At 47.6% G+C, this 15,984-nt stretch overlaps 1 protein-coding gene across 7 annotated transcripts in view; it reads left to right on the top strand.

Moving 5' to 3' along the window:
• TNIK (TRAF2 and NCK interacting kinase) overlaps window positions 1–15,984 on the top strand; it is a 152,446-nt gene that overhangs the window by 128,406 nt on the left and 8,056 nt on the right. For 4 of the 7 annotated variants that reach the window (XM_066325724.1, XM_066325726.1, XM_066325730.1 and 1 more), the window contains 8 exons: window positions 874–971; window positions 1,697–1,720; window positions 5,550–5,734; window positions 8,871–8,997; window positions 11,197–11,361; window positions 14,261–14,375; window positions 14,771–14,941; window positions 15,173–15,316. In XM_066325724.1, coding sequence (XP_066181821.1) covers window positions 874–971; window positions 1,697–1,720; window positions 5,550–5,734; window positions 8,871–8,997; window positions 11,197–11,361; window positions 14,261–14,375; window positions 14,771–14,941; window positions 15,173–15,316 — 1,029 coding nt within the window. The remainder of the gene's footprint in view (window positions 1–873; window positions 972–1,696; window positions 1,721–5,549; window positions 5,735–8,870; window positions 8,998–11,196; window positions 11,362–14,260; window positions 14,376–14,770; window positions 14,942–15,172; window positions 15,317–15,984) is intronic. The other 3 variants (XM_066325727.1, XM_066325725.1, XM_066325729.1) reach the window with 2 other exon arrangements.

Below are 15,984 nucleotides of genomic sequence, written 5' to 3'. Positions count from 1 at the left end.
ATGCTTTAGGGTGAACAAAAAAAAAAACCAACCAGTGTGCTTCCTGTCTTCATCCACCTAGGTGCACATCTTCTGATGTGGGAGTGTGTTTCCCTTTTAATTGATAGATAATTTTGGGGGGGCTTCATGTTTGTGCCTGAGATGGGATGAGAGGAGTGATGTAATGTGTAAGAAGCTTTCTCTCCAATGCTTCCACCAGGCAGCTGTGCTGACACAGGGGTTATTGTAGCCAAATTTGTGTTTGTAGCCAAATTGTTCCCTCTCACCCTAGAGCCCCTCCTAAAGATATTCCATTCCCCTGTTTAATGGCAGTGGAGTGGTGGAGTTGCCACGGCCCACACACCCCCACATCTGCATTCTGGCACAGCCCCACACTACCCCAGGGCTGAAGAGCATTAAGACAAATGCTGCCTCCATGTGTTGAATATTTTATGACTTGGCCATAAGATGATGGTGTCTGTTGTTGAAACCATCAGTCCTCTAGGTAGTCAATAAAAGGAGTTTGTTAACCCATTGTCATTTTGGGTTTGCTTTTGTTTTTACTAATGAGGAATCCTGTGACAAATACTGTCCTAGCAATGTCAGATGCTGCAGAGCTTTTCATTTATCACATGCCCTGCTCTTCTGCAAAGTAAATTTGTTTCTTTAGTAGAAAAGGAGCAGTAACTCTGCGAGAGGGCTGTTGGTGGAGGCTGGGCAGGATTATGGCTTCTCTGGCTCTGTTGGTGGCGAAGCAGAAAGGAGCCAGGAGGGTTTTTCAGGACAGCAACGTGATGATGAAGCCGCTGTTCCCACCTGTCCCAGGTGACAGGATGCAGTGGTGGCTTTTGGCAGCATTTTAATTCCCACTCTCTCCACCTGCCTTTCACCCAGGGAATGCCAAGCCTGAAGGGTCCCCTGTGCTCTCCCATGAGCCTGCCAAGGTCAAGCAGGAGGACAACAGGGACGTGACACGACCGAGCCGACCCGCTGTGAGTCCCCAATTCCTTCCCATGGGAATGCTGCCAGCTGCCTTGGCCACGTTTCCCTTCGGTGCGGTGGCACAACCGCGGGGACCCCAAAAACGAGGCTAGTACTGCTGCTGCTCCAGCAGAGAGGCTGGAAAGCAGCACTACAGCGAGAGCCCCTGGGAGATCCGAATGCTTAAGAGAGTGCATGAGTTTTTACCAGGAGCCCAAGCCTAGGGGAAAGCACTCAAGCCTGTGTTTCCAGGTGGAGCAGAGGCTTAAGGGCTTTGCTAGCTTGGGCGCGGCGGTGGCCCGTGGCACATTGTTGTGTTCCGTGCTGCATGTCCCCCGCAGCACCCGCCGAGGGATGCTCTGCTCATGAAGGCTGGGGAGCCAACCAGCCCCCGACAGCCTTCCCAGCTTAAAACCCCACCTGGTAGTGGTCTCTCTACACTCCCCACCTATTATTCTGAGCAAAATCTCATCCGAAGTGTTTCCTCCTTGTTTAATGCTGTTGACATTTGTATCTTAAAACTGCAGAGTCGGCCTAAAAACGATATGAATTTCCACTGTTTCTCTATTTTAATGTGTATTAATGTTTTGTTGATGATGTGTTTTTTTTTTTCTCTACACTCCACAGCGTTGAGCTAACAATTCTAATTTTATTTCTAACCTGCTTGCCCTTCCTCTGGCTTTTTCCTGTCCCGATCTGTTTCCTCTGATGCTGATTATTCTTCCTTTACCCACAGAGCTATAAGAAAGCTATAGATGAGGTTAGTGATATCTTTTCTCAGTGGGTCATGCCTATGCAAGGTTGACTAGTTAGCGCTTAATTCCGAGCTGGGTGTTCTTGGCGCTGGCGTTGATAAAGGTGGCGATGCGATCTCGGGTCGGACGGGGAGGGGACAGCACTGCTGGTGTGCTCTGCTCAGCCCTGGGCTGCCCAAAACCTGCTGGCCACATCACTTGCATGGAGGCCAGGGCAGAGGCATCCCAGAGTTCACGTAGGGGAGCAGGTGGTGCTGCCGTGGTTCGGCGTGTTGGAAGGAGAAGGAGCGAGAGTGGAGGTTTCTCATGCCGGTGGAGGAGGTCGGGCAGCCTGAACCCCTCACCACATTCTGCTCTCAGCCACAGCCCCAGGCCACCTGCTGATTTCAGTGGGGCCATCAAGTGCTGTTTGAAATGTGTTCGAAGCCTAATTTGAAAGAAGGCACTTGAAAAACAGAACAGTGAAAACACAGTGGGTTGTTCATTCTCATGGACCAGCATCCCCTGCAAAGCCAGAGTCAGCAGAGCCATCTTGGATGTTGGTGCTCATTCATCCTCTTAAAAAAAGAGAGTTCTGAAGTACACCTTTTTTCACTTATTAAAGTATTTTAAATGTGCCGCTGGCAGTGGTGAATGTTTAAACATTCATGGGAAAAGACTGAGCATTCCTGATTTAACATTTAACTTGTCTCACACATGCATTGCCAAGCACACTGCTGGTACTGGTAACTGCAGGGCTGTAGTGGAAAGCACTGGTTTCAGCAGCCTCTTTCCTATAAAAATAGAAGATGTGAAAGAAGGAAGATGTGCTGGTTAGTTAACTTGTTCTCTTGGATAAAATATGAGCAATACATTTTGTTTAATGAGGTGCTTTGTTAAGGAAAAAGCACATAAATCAGTGTCTAAATAGAGGCAGCGTGTGTGCTAAATTCAAGCTCAAGGAGCGATGTGATTTCAGAAACCAATCTGACTTGATTCCAGCAAATATTAAATCTAAAGAAGGCTTCGTAATTAAAAGTAATTAAAGAGCACTGGCACCACTAACTTATGTATTATGTCACCCTCAGTAATAACACTTGGAACATGTGTGGAACTACAGAGCACTTTCTCTTTAGTTGTCAGATTGTTTTTGGACCAGGAGCAACTCAGTGAAGGCATTTAATCCTACAAAGTGCTCATTACTTACAGAAAATGATAGCATCAAAGAATCAACCATCCCGAGGCAAAGCTTTAACTAGGAAATATGAGATATCTGATAATATTGTCTGAGAGTATTATTGCTCTTATAACTTGCAAATTAGTTATTAAAAAGTAATTAAGCTGATTTTTAAAATACTTTACTATCCTCTAGTGATGGCCGAAAAAAGGCTGATAGGGTGCCTTGAAGCACATTAGAAGTGGAAGGTGCAAAAAAGAAGTCATTTTCACAGTCCAGTGCTGTGACAGGGAGGAGCTCAGTGCTAATCCTGCACTGCACAAGTCCAGCTGCAGTTTTAAGAGGCTCTTACACAGTCCTAAAATCCCTTTTAAAGTGAGAGGCTCTAATTCAATTCAAAGGCAAGTGCTCAATAAAGAGCATGTTTGATACTCTAAATGGAAAGCATTGTTAAGTTGCTGAAATTGTCACTGATTCTTATTTAGGAAAAGAAGCAGTCGTATCATAGAAGCAGCTACAGCACTAATTAAAATAATTAGTTGTCGTGACTGCAGATTTGACTCTATTTCAATCCCAAGCATGTTGGCATTGAAAAGAAACTCTTGAAATACCACAGTCTTTCTTTAATCATGATAAAGAGCCTGCCTTTAAAGGTACAGAGACCATTTGGAGGGATACAGAACTACAGAATCAGAGAATGGTTTGGGTTTGAAGGAACCTTAAAGTTCATCTTGTTCCCATCCCACCCTGTCCATAAGCAGGGACAGCTTCCACTGTCCCAGGTTGCTCCAAGTCCCATCCATCCTGGCCTTGAACATTTCCAAGGATAGGGCAACCACAGCTTCCCTGTGCCAGGGCCTCACCATAGTCTGAATAAAGAATTTCTTCCAAATATCTAATCTAAACCTACTCTCTGTTAGTTTGAAGCCATTGTCCCTTGTCCTGTCGCTCCATACCCTTGTCCAAAGTCCGTCTCCAACTCTACTGGAGCCTCTTCAGGTACTGGAAGATGCTCTGAGGTCTCCCTGTGGAGCCTTCATTTCTCCAGGCTGAACAACCCATATAAACCCATCACAGGTACCTGCTATGAAACAGGGATTGACCAATTAAAAAAAAAAAAATACTAGGTCTTTTTTGGTATGCTTATACTTCTGGGTGTCTGATAAAAAGCTCTCCAATATCCAGGGGAGTCTCTATGTCAGAGCCCAGGCAGGGCAGACCTGGGAGCAGAATGTGTGGCTGTCACCGGTGGGAGCCCGCCGGGAGGTGTGGGTCATCAGCAACCAAAGCACAGATTGCTTACCAAACATTCCTACCTCACCATTATAAAACAAACTGGGTGTGCATCTCAGCCATAGAGCTTTTCCATCCTTTTCTTCACATGTCAACAGGATAGATTTTAAGAGCTCCTTTTTTGCAACCAGTAATTAATATTGCCGTAGTCGCCCTGCTGGAACGGTAAACTGGAAATGCAGTAAATGAGAGTATGGCCGTAAGACAGTTGTGGAATTTAGTCTTTTTCAATGAGTTTCTTTCTCCCTAATCCTTTATCTCTGACCGAATGCACTGATGCCTACCTCGGTCACTAATATAGGGAGAAATGGTAAGACTGACAATTGCGATGCTTTGTTCGTCATGTGCATGTCTTGTGCAACAGAGTTCTCTAACCCATTCTAATTTGAGCTCTCATGCTTTTCTGCCCTACTGCTTCCCCCTGCATTGCTATAAAAGCATGTAAGATAACAAAAAGTCTCTTTTCTACACGGTGCCTGCCATGTTCCTTGTTTTGAAATAGCAGTGTCTATTTTATATGACTGTCGGGTCTGAGACCTCATCAAAGTCATGGTAAACTGAAAAATTATGACTAGGCTTTGGGACTGCTCCTATCTTTTTTCTTGTTTCAAGGCTTTTTTTTTATTATTATTATTATTATTTTATTTTTATCCCTTAGCTTGTAGGCTGCCACATTTCACATAAAGTGCTTAATGGGTCCCGCTGAGGGATGTATTTTTTTTTTATTATTATTATTATTATTTTTTGACCGTGTGGCTGACTCAGAGCTGTGACTCCCAAGTCTGGCTGAGCTGGGCGCTTCTCCTCGTGCTCCTCACCGCCTCTCGGCAGCCGCCCGACAGCGGAGACTCACCATGGAAGCAGCTCTTGACGTGGGGATTGCACCACTCCATGGGAGATGCTGTCATTGCTTCCTTCCCAAATGCATTTATTACAGAATAAATACCATTACGGGGTCTCTTTGAGAAGTTTGAAAGAAGAGAAAAACCCTGCAGGAGAAATTCTCCGAGCCAATCTTTGAAGTGACGTTGTTTTCCAGTTTACTATGATGGTGACTGAACTTCACCTTTTCCAACAAATATAATTTTGTCGTGTATATACATATAAGTGTGTGTATATATATGCACATACACGTTCCAAAGAGAAAAAGAAGAGGTTGGCTATTGACTTTTCAGTGAGCGTAAAATCAGTTTTGTTTTGTTTAATAAATGCTACATGCTACAAACATTGTCTTACGTTTGTCTCATGTTTGTAACGACTCTGTAAAGCTATTTCTTGTTGCTCGTGCTGTTAGCATTGGCTTTTGGAGAGATGTTGGTGACGTTCTCCTCGCTCTGAATGTAACAGCCATCACTTCCTTCTTTCCTTGCCCCCATCCCCTGCAGGACCTGACGGCTTTAGCCAAAGAGTTGAGGGAGCTGCGCATCGAGGAGACCAATCGGCCCCTGAAGAAGGTGACAGACTATTCCTCCTCCAGCGAGGAGTCGGAGAGCAGCGAGGAGGAGGAGGAGGATGGGGAGAACGAGACACACGACGGGACCGTGCCTGTCAGTGACATCCCACGGCTCATGTGAGGAACGCTTTCATCTGGGGGGGCAAACCTTGAAATCCCGGGGTGTGTGTGTTTTTCTGGAGGTGAAACCCTAACGTATCTTGGCCTTGAGGAGAAACCTTAGCGTGTCCTGGTCTAGAGGAGCAGCAGCTGTGATACAGGACATTTCCAAAGAGTGTCCATGTTTGGTGGCTGGCACTGGGAACAGCATCATGGTTGCGAGGGATGATGTACTCACATGAGTGTTTTTCCTGTTCCAAACTAGCGATAATTAATGGCAAAAACTGAGCTGTTTCCACTTCGAATTCAGTGAATGTTGGCTCAAAGCTGATGGAGCTCTTCCTGCTGATGAGCCAGGCAGGTTTTTGGCCAGAGTGGGCACAGCTGACCTCATCCCCACCACAAGTGCTGCCCATGGGATGGATGTGTTAAAACTCTGCCTTCTCTTGAGCCTGGTCTTGCCCCAAATTAAGCCATGCCAAAGTGTCAGTACTTGGTGGCCTGCCCAGTGCCAACTGGTAGAGCCAGGATTATAATAATCCTGAATCTTTGTCTTGGATTTCTGCCCTTGGCTCAGTCAGTTTTGGTGGGTTAAAATGGTGGAATGAAGAGATAGCAGACTGTTATGTCCCATGGGACACTTGTGCTTTTGAGTCTCTCCAGATCAGGGCAACCCAGCTTCAACACTCACAGGGAACTGTTGCCATTCAGAGAGAGCTCCTGGAGCACCTCTGCTCAGACTTCCCACTCAGTGCTTTGCAGGGGCATGTTTGAGGTCTCTGACTGGCATCAGGATCTGAATCCTGCCCCTTTGAATTCACAGAGAAGCTGTAGGAAGGTTTCAGGGATTATTTGCATTTTAATCTGTTCATTTCCAGTTTTCCTGCTAAATGAGTTATAATTGATACAAGCACACTTGGCTTCAGGAACATGGTTTAGCAGAGAACATGATGGTGCTGGGTGAATGGTTGGACTGAAGGAATTCAGAGGTCTTTTCTAACCTAAACAATTCTTTGATTCTCTGATTCATGGTCGTGGAGCATGGAGCAGCACAGAAGCCCTCTTAAGTGACATGTCTCCTTGGCTCCATGTTACTCAGAGTGCCAAGCTCTTGGGATGGTGCTTCCTTCCAGCAGAAGAATTAAAATTAGAGCTCTTGGGTTGGTTGGAGCAAGTGAGGAGGCAGAGGGATGGCTCTGGATGTGCAGCAGTCGGAGGGGCAGTCAGGCGTGCCAGAAGGGGCCTCAAGCTGCTCATGGAAGAGGAGTTTAATCAGGAGTGGTTAATCTGTGCTGACATCCTTCTTCAGACACCTTGGGTTTGACACAGCACTTCCCAGTGGGTAAATGTCTCACTGGATGCCTTGCAGCCACATGTGTGGGATGACAGGCACAGCAATGAGCTGGATGCCCCCAGCCCCTGCCAGCCCAATGCCACATGTCCCATAATGTCCTGGCTCTGTTGTGTCCCAGAGACAGGGTGGAGATGCAGTGGTGTCTGCAGGCAGAGCTGCACTGCCCCATGTCTCAGGAAAAAGAAAGCAAATCCTCTGAGTTACACCCTTATTTCACAAAAGGGACCTTAACTCGAGCTCAGCCTCAATGTTCTTTGGTGTTTTTCTAACAGAGACTTACTTTCCTATGTTCAGTGTTTGTCCTTGGAAGGTGAAGCCAAAAGAGATAATCTCATCTTCTGCTGCACCTTCTGAGTGATCTTTGTGTAACCCACGTTCAGACATCCCTGGGTATCCTCCCTGAGCACTTGGCTGCTCTTCATTCCAGTCTCTTCTGCTGCAGGATAAATCTATCCATTGCCTTGTGTCCCAGTGGATAGGAGGGATTGTTTATTCCATCCACCTCTGGAGATACCATTTCTCCATCTGAAGACTCCGATGACTCCCTTCAGCTCCCTGTCTTTGAGCTGTGCAAGCCAGCTCTTGCCCGTGGCCAGGGAATTCTTGCAGAATTTCATGGAAACTGTGCACTGATGAAATTTGGGACCTCAGGACTACCTCAGCCATTCATTTATCAGTCTCAAAATTAATATAACCTCCTCTGGCCCTGTTTTCTTATTTTAAAAGTAGAATAACTGTGCTATTTTGTCATCCTTTGGTGAAAAGCTAATGGAAGGGAGGGGTGAGCGCCTCACATGAAAGGTGCTGTAGGAGTATGGTGGGCTGTTGTCTGGGGTGCCTTTGTGATGCCTGTGCTGTTGCAGGTTTGATACATTGCAGGCAAGGAGCCAGTCCCACCTCGGGGTCTCCAGGGCTCAGATCTCACCTTGGACCAGTAATCCCATGATTAATCCAGGTTTATTTGGCTGTTCACTGAGCAGGCTCCCTCACAAGCCTCTGGGCTTGTTGGTGTGCACAGGAGTTAAAGATTGTATTGCATTCACACTGATGGAAGCAATTGGTCTGTGTGGATTTTAAATGCAAAGTAACAGGTCTCATCATCCAGGGGTGATTGTCCTTTGCTTGTGGATTTGTTTGAGTTACATTTAAGCAGCCAGGCTGCAAAGAATGTAATAGTGAAGTAATGAGAGCTGCTCAGCACCTGTGACATCCAATCTCAGGCAGTCCTAAAATTTAATAAATTCCAGCTCCCTTCTTCAAGTAGGAACATGGAAATTTCAAGGTGAAACCAAGGGTTAGGGCTACATTTTCACCTGGAAAACAGCAGAAAGCTACAGGACACAACTTGTCCCACTGCCCACACCTTCTCCAGACCCCATCCCCTCCTTTGTTATTTGTCATCTGATGCTCTGGTGTTTTTTTTTCAGGGGTTGAGATGGGAATTAAAGGGAGTAAATTTTAGTTTTCTGCAGCTTTTTTAGGTAGAAAAAATTATATAAAGTAGAGCAGGAGTGCCACTCCTTGTTACCTGTTCATCAGTGCTCCTCTCAGGACACCTTGGGTAAAAAAGAAATGGTCTCTCTCTTTGGTATCTGTAGTTTATCAAGCTGACCCTGGCCCTGTATTTCTGGCATCATCTATCATTTCCCCATAAATCTTAAGTGGATATATTTTTTTTAACTTCCTTCCTGTGACATCCAGAGCCTTACCCGCTCTGAAACAATTCCATACTAGAGGATTTTCCATCTAGTTTAACAAAGGAAATATTCATCATTAATGTTTTTTCCACTCTGTCCCCAGACCAACAGGAATTCCTGGAAGCAACGAGCCCTACAACCTGGGAATGGTGACAACCCACGGGATGGAGACTTCCCACGCAGATACGTTTAGCAATATTTCAAGGGAAGGGACTTTAATGGTGAGGGAGGTAAGTTGTAAAACAAACACTTCCATGGAGCATCTTCAGGAGGTTTTGGCCATGTAAGCACAAGAACTAACAGTGCTGTGTGTCCGGAACACAAAATGAGGGAGTAAATTGTGCTCCTCAGAGCTCTCGTTAATGCAATTTACACTCGGAGCAAATTGTGACAAGTGCAAATGTTTCTCAGAACTACAAACAGCAGTGAATGGCAGTGCTGGGGCACGGGGAGGAGGCTTCTGCAAATGGCTCTGCTCTAACCCCACCATTGCTCCAGGCAGCAGGGGTTATCTTCAGTTTACAGCTTTTAGTTACTTCACTTGGAACTTGCCCAAAGTTTCCCCTCTTCTTCCTGGCCCTTCCCACCTTGTGACTGTTAGAGCTGTGCAGTATTTGTAGAGCATTTGGGGGCTTTTAGCAGAGGCTGGTCCTGCTCAGAGCCTGCTGTGGGATGCCCTGGGCATCCCAGATGGATGTGAGCCCTCGTCCCCAGCTCCAGTGCTGTAGAGGTGAGGCTGTGGTGGGAGCAGTGCTGATGGATGGGTCTGCAGGAGAGAGGCAGAGCAGGCACCTTCAGTGGCTGTGGAATATCTCCCTCAGTGTTTCTTTGGCTTCCCAGTTGCTGGAACGTTCTGGTGATGCTGGTGGAAGTGCAGATGGGTAGCTGGACTCCTGGTGAGAGGGTAGGAGGCCCTGGTGGTTAGGGAGCAGGGGAGTCACTCTCCCACCAGCACATCAGGGAAGTGGATGGGAGAGGAGAAGAAGGGAGGGGAGCTTGGGGTCTGCAATTGTAAAGGAGGGATGCTTAGACCACATGTAAACAAAGATTTGAGCTGCATTTAAGTTTTTTATTCCATTTATCTAATATACTCACATATGAAGGGAAAAGATGAATGCAACTTTGGAAAAGAGGAATGAGTTAGCAAAAGAAGTCCCAGCATGTCTGCTGCCTTTCTCCATCAGTTTTGGACGGGGTAGTGGTACAGAAATCCCTCACTGAGGTAAAGCTGTTCAGGGCAGGGATCCCCAGGGCTCTGTATGTCCCTAAATCAGGGAGGGTGATGTGGGTGAGTGGGAGAACAAGGCCCTGTGTAACAGGCAGCTGTTCCTGAAATGAGCTTGTGTTCAGCATCACAACAGTAAAACTCCTGCTGTGCCAGCAGGGCTGTATGAGAATTGGGATACAGAAGGGTTTAAAAGCCATGGGCAAGACAAGCAGCTGGAAACCCCCACTGGGAGGAGAAAGCATGATTAGAAATCCAAACTGTGGCCTTGTGCTGGGTGCTTACTGTGTTTTCCCCACTACCACCATATCCATCAGAGGATGGTCTCACTGAGGTCAGTGGGCTTTGGGCAAAGAGCTTCTCACTCTTTGATTAGATGTGGTTGAAGGTGATGGTCATGAGCCATCAAAAGATAAATGTCATCAGTACTAGTCAGGGGCTTGGTGAGCCCAGTTAAAGTTCCCACAAATCCCAGTAAATGGGAAAATCTCTGTGACAATCTCATTGATGAGCTCCAGGTAGGTGTAGGTGAGATTCATCAAAAATGGCAGAATAAATGAGGGAGAAACTTCCCAGCACCTGCCTTGCACAGGGAGGGGATGGAAAGGAAGGGGAACCCTGTGGAAACCCAAGGAACCTCACAAAGAACCTCATGTGCAGAACAAGCTGCTGGTGGTTCTTCCACTCCTCCTGCTGCTGTTCACTGCTGGTTTGGGTCACAGAAACATGGGACAGGGCTGCGCTGGCACTTGCAGTCAGGCTGCTCTTTGCCACAGCTGTGCAAAGCTGACCAGGCTAATGCTGAGTGAGGGCTCAGATTCTGCTGTCACCAGTGGCCAGTGACCGTATGGGAGGAGAACTGGCCATGGGGTTTGCACCCATGGGGGCAAGCGCAGAATCTGCCCCTACATTCCTCGTCTCCAAGTGATCAGGCTTCTCTTGCTGTTTCGTGGCTAACTACTTTGTATTGACTTTGTCATTAATCCTGTCTTTAATTCTGCTGGAGCAGGGGGGTTGGTTTGCTGCTTGCCAAATTGCATGGGGATGGAACAGAGAGGGCCCTTCTCCTGCGCTTGCTCTGGGAACCGGGGCGCTGCCGACGACTTAGTTTTGTTTGGTTTTTTTTTTTTTTCTCCTCTTCTTTTTCTCTTCCCTCCCCTCCCCTTCCCCTTCTCTTTCTTCCTCATGCCTTGTGTCTCTGCAGACCTCTGGTGAAAAAAAGCGTTCTGGCCACGCAGCCAGCAATGGCTTTGCAGGTCACATCAATCTGCCCGACCTGGTGCAGCAAAGCCACTCGCCGGCGGGCACGCCGACCGAGGCCCTGGGGCGAGTCTCCACGCATGCACAGGACATGGACTCGGTGCCTGAAGTAGGTGCTGGGGGGGCTCCTCTTTCTCCTTTGCATCGCTTTTGAATCGAGTATTAACATCTCTGCCCCCTGATGGGCCTCTCCTGCTTTCCTCCCTGGCTTTTTTGGCTCTTCGCTCTCTCTGTTTCTGGTCCTGGTGGGTGAGTGCAGTGGAAATAGGAGGGAATCAGATGGATTTCTGCTGTAGGGGTCTGTGGCTGATGGGAGAAGGGTTTATTAGGTCGTTCAAGCCCACCAGCTGGAGTTCTGATGGTGTGACACAAGCGCTGCCAACTGATGAGAACGCCCCATTTTTTTGACACGTGGATATAAGAGGAAGCAATGAGAGCCAGTGATGCCATTAGCTTCAACTGGGCCCAGCTTCCATCTGTGCAGCCTCTGATAAATATCATGACCAAAAAAGTTACCAAAAACCAAAGCCAGCAAAATTCCAGATAGTTCTTCAGAGCAGAAGAGACCTGCACACTTTCAAAGTCATGTGTTTCCTGTCATGGCAAAATGTTTCTATCTAGTAGGTGTTTTCGAGGCACATATTGAACATTAAAGCTGTATAAAGTGTAAAAAGTCTTAGTACAAGATGTGACAAATAAACCAAGGGAATTGATGTGTCCAGCTTACCACCCCTAGCTCTGGGAACCAAACACTGTTCATTTTTCTCATGAGTAATCAACCCGTTTGGTGCTAATTAAGCTATCGTATTTAATGTTTTTGTTTCATTTGGTGGGTTGTACATCAAAAGTTCTGCCATCCTGTGTTCTTTCATAGAAATGATGTTTTCACTCTATGGTGTACTTTTACTAGCAGTATAAAAATAAAAAATTCTTGGAATTGGGCATTGATAAAACATAAGAACAGATGGTGCCTGACTTGACCTCAAGTTTTTATCTGTTTCCTCATTGGCATTGAAAGCAGCAATGAGAGAGTTGATTGTGAAAATAACACCTTCCACAATCATCCTGGGGCTGCTGAAATGCAGCCTGGGACTGGGTTTAAACGTATTCATTTATAGACTATCAACCAAAAAGATCTTCTCCATTTCTAAAACTGTATTTTTAGAGTTGTTTGAGCAGGGAGTGGGTGTGAGTGGAAACTTGGGGATTTTGTTCATGGGCTTCCAGGTGACTCATGCAAGCACGACCTCAGCCTGCAGCTTGATGCTCTTTGTAAGCCACCACACAGGTTTGTAGGCTGTTGAACAGGACCTGGGGGAAGATAAAGTCTTAATATTTAAATATCAGACTTGGAAAGCTATTAAAATGTCAGCTTCTGAGGAGAATAAGAGAATGTGAGCAAGGAAAAATGCTGGGTGCGTTGGGATGAGGGGTTTCTTCGTAATTCATTTGCTGGAAAGCACCTGGCTCTCAGCTGGAAATCTCTACAAATACTGAAATCTTCTCTTTTTTAAATTGCTATTGTTTTATGGAAAAGACATCCAGCACAGGGAAAAAATCTGTGTATTTCTTGGATAGGAGACAAGCACAGAGCAGAGGTATCTGTGCCCGCAGCCTTCCCTGCTGCAGTCTGTTAACTCCTTCCTGGGCCTCAGTTCCCATGTCCTGTTTAGAAATCCATCCCATTTCCATGGAAACAGCCAGGCTGTCAAGGAATAAGGCTGGGAGGGAAGCAGGATGTGCAGCCTTACTTTGGCTTGGATGCTGGCTTGCCCATGGATGCCAGCCCCAAAATGCTTGGAAAAGTCACGAGCCACAAAGCTGCTCTTGCACCTGGTATTTTGTGCCCCTGAATCCTTTTATTATGGTCCACTGGAGGACAGGCACAAGGCCCAGCCTGGTTTCAGTGGGGATGTGCCAGGGTGGTGGTGTTCCCCCATGGCACATCTCCCCAGGCACAGGGGACTTGTCCCCGTGGCAGCTGTCACACAGGGACTGTGGCAGTGGGCATGGGGAGCAGCCTGGGCTTGATGACTGGGGGAAAGCTGAGGAAGATTGATTTCAGAAGAGGGACAATGTCCCAGAGAAGAAAATCATGAGCTGTAGTGTTGCTGCAGAGTGAGCTGGGTTTTGCTGCTGTTGCAGTTCTAAACTGAGTTCATCTATAAAGTGTGTCCTGGGTAAATGCTGCAGTAGGAAGGATAAGCTGCTCAGAGAAGGGGGGATTCACGTCACTTCGACTCCAAAGACAAGGATTTCCTTTTGCTTGGGATGAGGTCTTAACCTCGTTTTCTGCCTTAAAGCTATGATTTTAAAAAGGAAGCAGTGTGACACTGCAGTTTGTTCATCTTCAGATTCCCTCAGCAAAGTATTGGCTCTGACATTTCCTGTGATATCCTCGGGTTAAGTTTTGTTAACTTAGAAATGCCCCTTTCTGCAGTCCCACTTGAAATGCTGGGGACAATTTAAAGTTGTGCCAGCTGCCCCAGGCCAGGGCTTCACAGGGACTCCCAGCACCATCCTGCCAACTTCAGCTGCAATGGGGAAGTGGGAAAAGCAAACCCTTGCCTGCCTGACATCCCAGAGATGGTTTCAGGCATATGTGTGACATGCAAACAGGTAAACAGGTGGATTGATGATCTTAAAGGCCTCCTCCAGTCTAAATGATTCTGTGATTCTCAGTTGGATTTTACCTGTGTTGGCTTCTGCCTCTGGCCCTGCAGCTTCTCTGCTGACTGTCCTCATGGCTGTGCTTCTGCCTGTGAGGAGAGAGCAGAGCCAGGCCCTGCTCCTCCCATTTTCTGTTGCTCACAAACACTCAGAAATCCAATTTAATGTTTGTTTCTGATTAGTTATGGGGAGGAGGAGCAGATGTTCACAGAGGGATCAAAAAGGGCACTGCAGAGGCAGGCACTATTTGCTAATTAGAAATTCTGAGATGTACACAGATGCACAAAATTACTGTTACTTCTGTGCGCTGAGCTCTCTCTCTGCTGTTCATTTTCTAGTATGGGATGGGAAGCAGCACCAAAGCCTCTTTCACCCCCTTTGTGGACACCAGAGTGTATCAGACCTCACCTACTGATGAGGATGAAGATGAGGATGAAGAGTCATCTGCTAATGGTAAGAGCCAGTGGCTAGTTTGAGATGGGAGGGCCTTGTGGAAAGCAGCTCAGGGAGCCTGAGTAACCCCAGTGAACCTCTCTCAGATTTCACCCACTCCAAATGTAGCTGGTGTCTGTATCCTTGCCCTCTTCAGCTGCCATCCAGCTTCTTCTCCTCCATCAGCAAAATGCCACCAGAAAGATCTGGGAGGAAAGAGGGAGCAGCAGAAATCCACCCTCCCGTCTGCTTGGGCAAACTAATGCCTTGTAACTCAGTGATGACTCCCCCATCGAGAAACAAACCGAGTATTGTCATTCTGTCCCAAAAAACATGTGACAGAACATTTAACCCATCCTAACACTTAACCCATCCTAACATCTAACCCTCCCTGTCCTCTTGTGCTCCCTTGCCAGCCCTGTTCACCAGCGAGCTGCTCAGGCAGGAGCAGGCCAAGCTGAACGAGGCACGCAAGATCTCGGTGGTGAACGTGAACCCCACCAACATCCGTCCCCACAGCGACACCCCCGAGATCCGCAAGTACAAGAAGCGCTTCAACTCGGAGATCCTCTGTGCTGCCCTGTGGGGTAAGCCCTGGTGCTGGGGTGGGGATGTGTCACCTCAGCACGGAGCCCCTGCCTCTGCTTGGCCCTTCTCCATGCCCCCGTGCTGTGGAGTGACCCTTCCTGTCTGAGGGAAGGTGTCAGCCTTAGCTGGGTTGGTCCCATTTCTGGTGGCAGCAGAGATGAGCTGGAGGTGTTGTCCTTTGGGAACAGCCCTGGCTCCTGGCACCTATGACCCTCTCCTGTCCTCTGCAGGTGTGAATCTGCTGGTGGGCACAGAGAACGGCCTGATGCTGCTGGATAGAAGCGGGCAGGGCAAGGTCTACAACCTCATCAACAGGCGGCGGTTCCAGCAGATGGACGTCCTCGAGGGCCTCAACGTCCTCGTGACAATATCAGGTGCTCCTCTCGTGCTTTCATCCCTTCATTTCACCTGCTCAGCCACAAGACCCTGAGTGGTTCCAGCTCAGACAAAACCTGCTCACTGGTGCTAGAGGGAAGCTCCCAGGGGAGATGGAGGTGGTGTATTCTGGAATCAAATCAGTTAAATCTGCTTTCAGGAGAGTTTGCTCCCTTCACCTGCTGACTGCACTTCATCTCCAGTCTCCTGTAGCAGGGCAGCGGAGGTGCAGGATACAGGCAGGTGGCCCAGCAAGGGAGATAGTCACAGCTTGAGGGGGCAGAGACCTCTGCTTTTGGGTCTGCTTGTCTTTAGCTGATGGGGTCATGATCCATGGCTTTAGATTTCTAGTTCAGACCACAGATGTGCTTGGGCTGTCCCAGGCATTGTGAGGGCCGCAGGCTTTTTACTGTCCCCATGTTTAGCTGGGAGCTCCAGAGGGCTCATATCAGGCTCATGGGTGATTTCTGGGAAAAAAAAGCAAAACCTCTGTAGTCCAGTCTCCAAGGAGAGCATCCAGCATCCTCCTGCAGAGCAGCCCAGAGGAGCACACAGGTGACAGAGCCGGGGCACAGCCTTCTCCTGCTGATACCTGCCCACCAAAGCTCACAGAGGGCAGCAAGAGAAGTGCCCATTAGGAAATTGTTTGATATTCTCCTTCTGTTTC

Source organism: Sylvia atricapilla, chromosome 10, assembly GCF_009819655.1.
Source record: "Sylvia atricapilla isolate bSylAtr1 chromosome 10, bSylAtr1.pri, whole genome shotgun sequence".
In the NCBI taxonomy this organism is placed as follows: Eukaryota; Metazoa; Chordata; class Aves; order Passeriformes; family Sylviidae; genus Sylvia; species Sylvia atricapilla.
The sequence above is the reverse complement of the archived record's forward strand: the minus strand, read 5'-3'. Positions and strand labels throughout refer to the sequence as shown.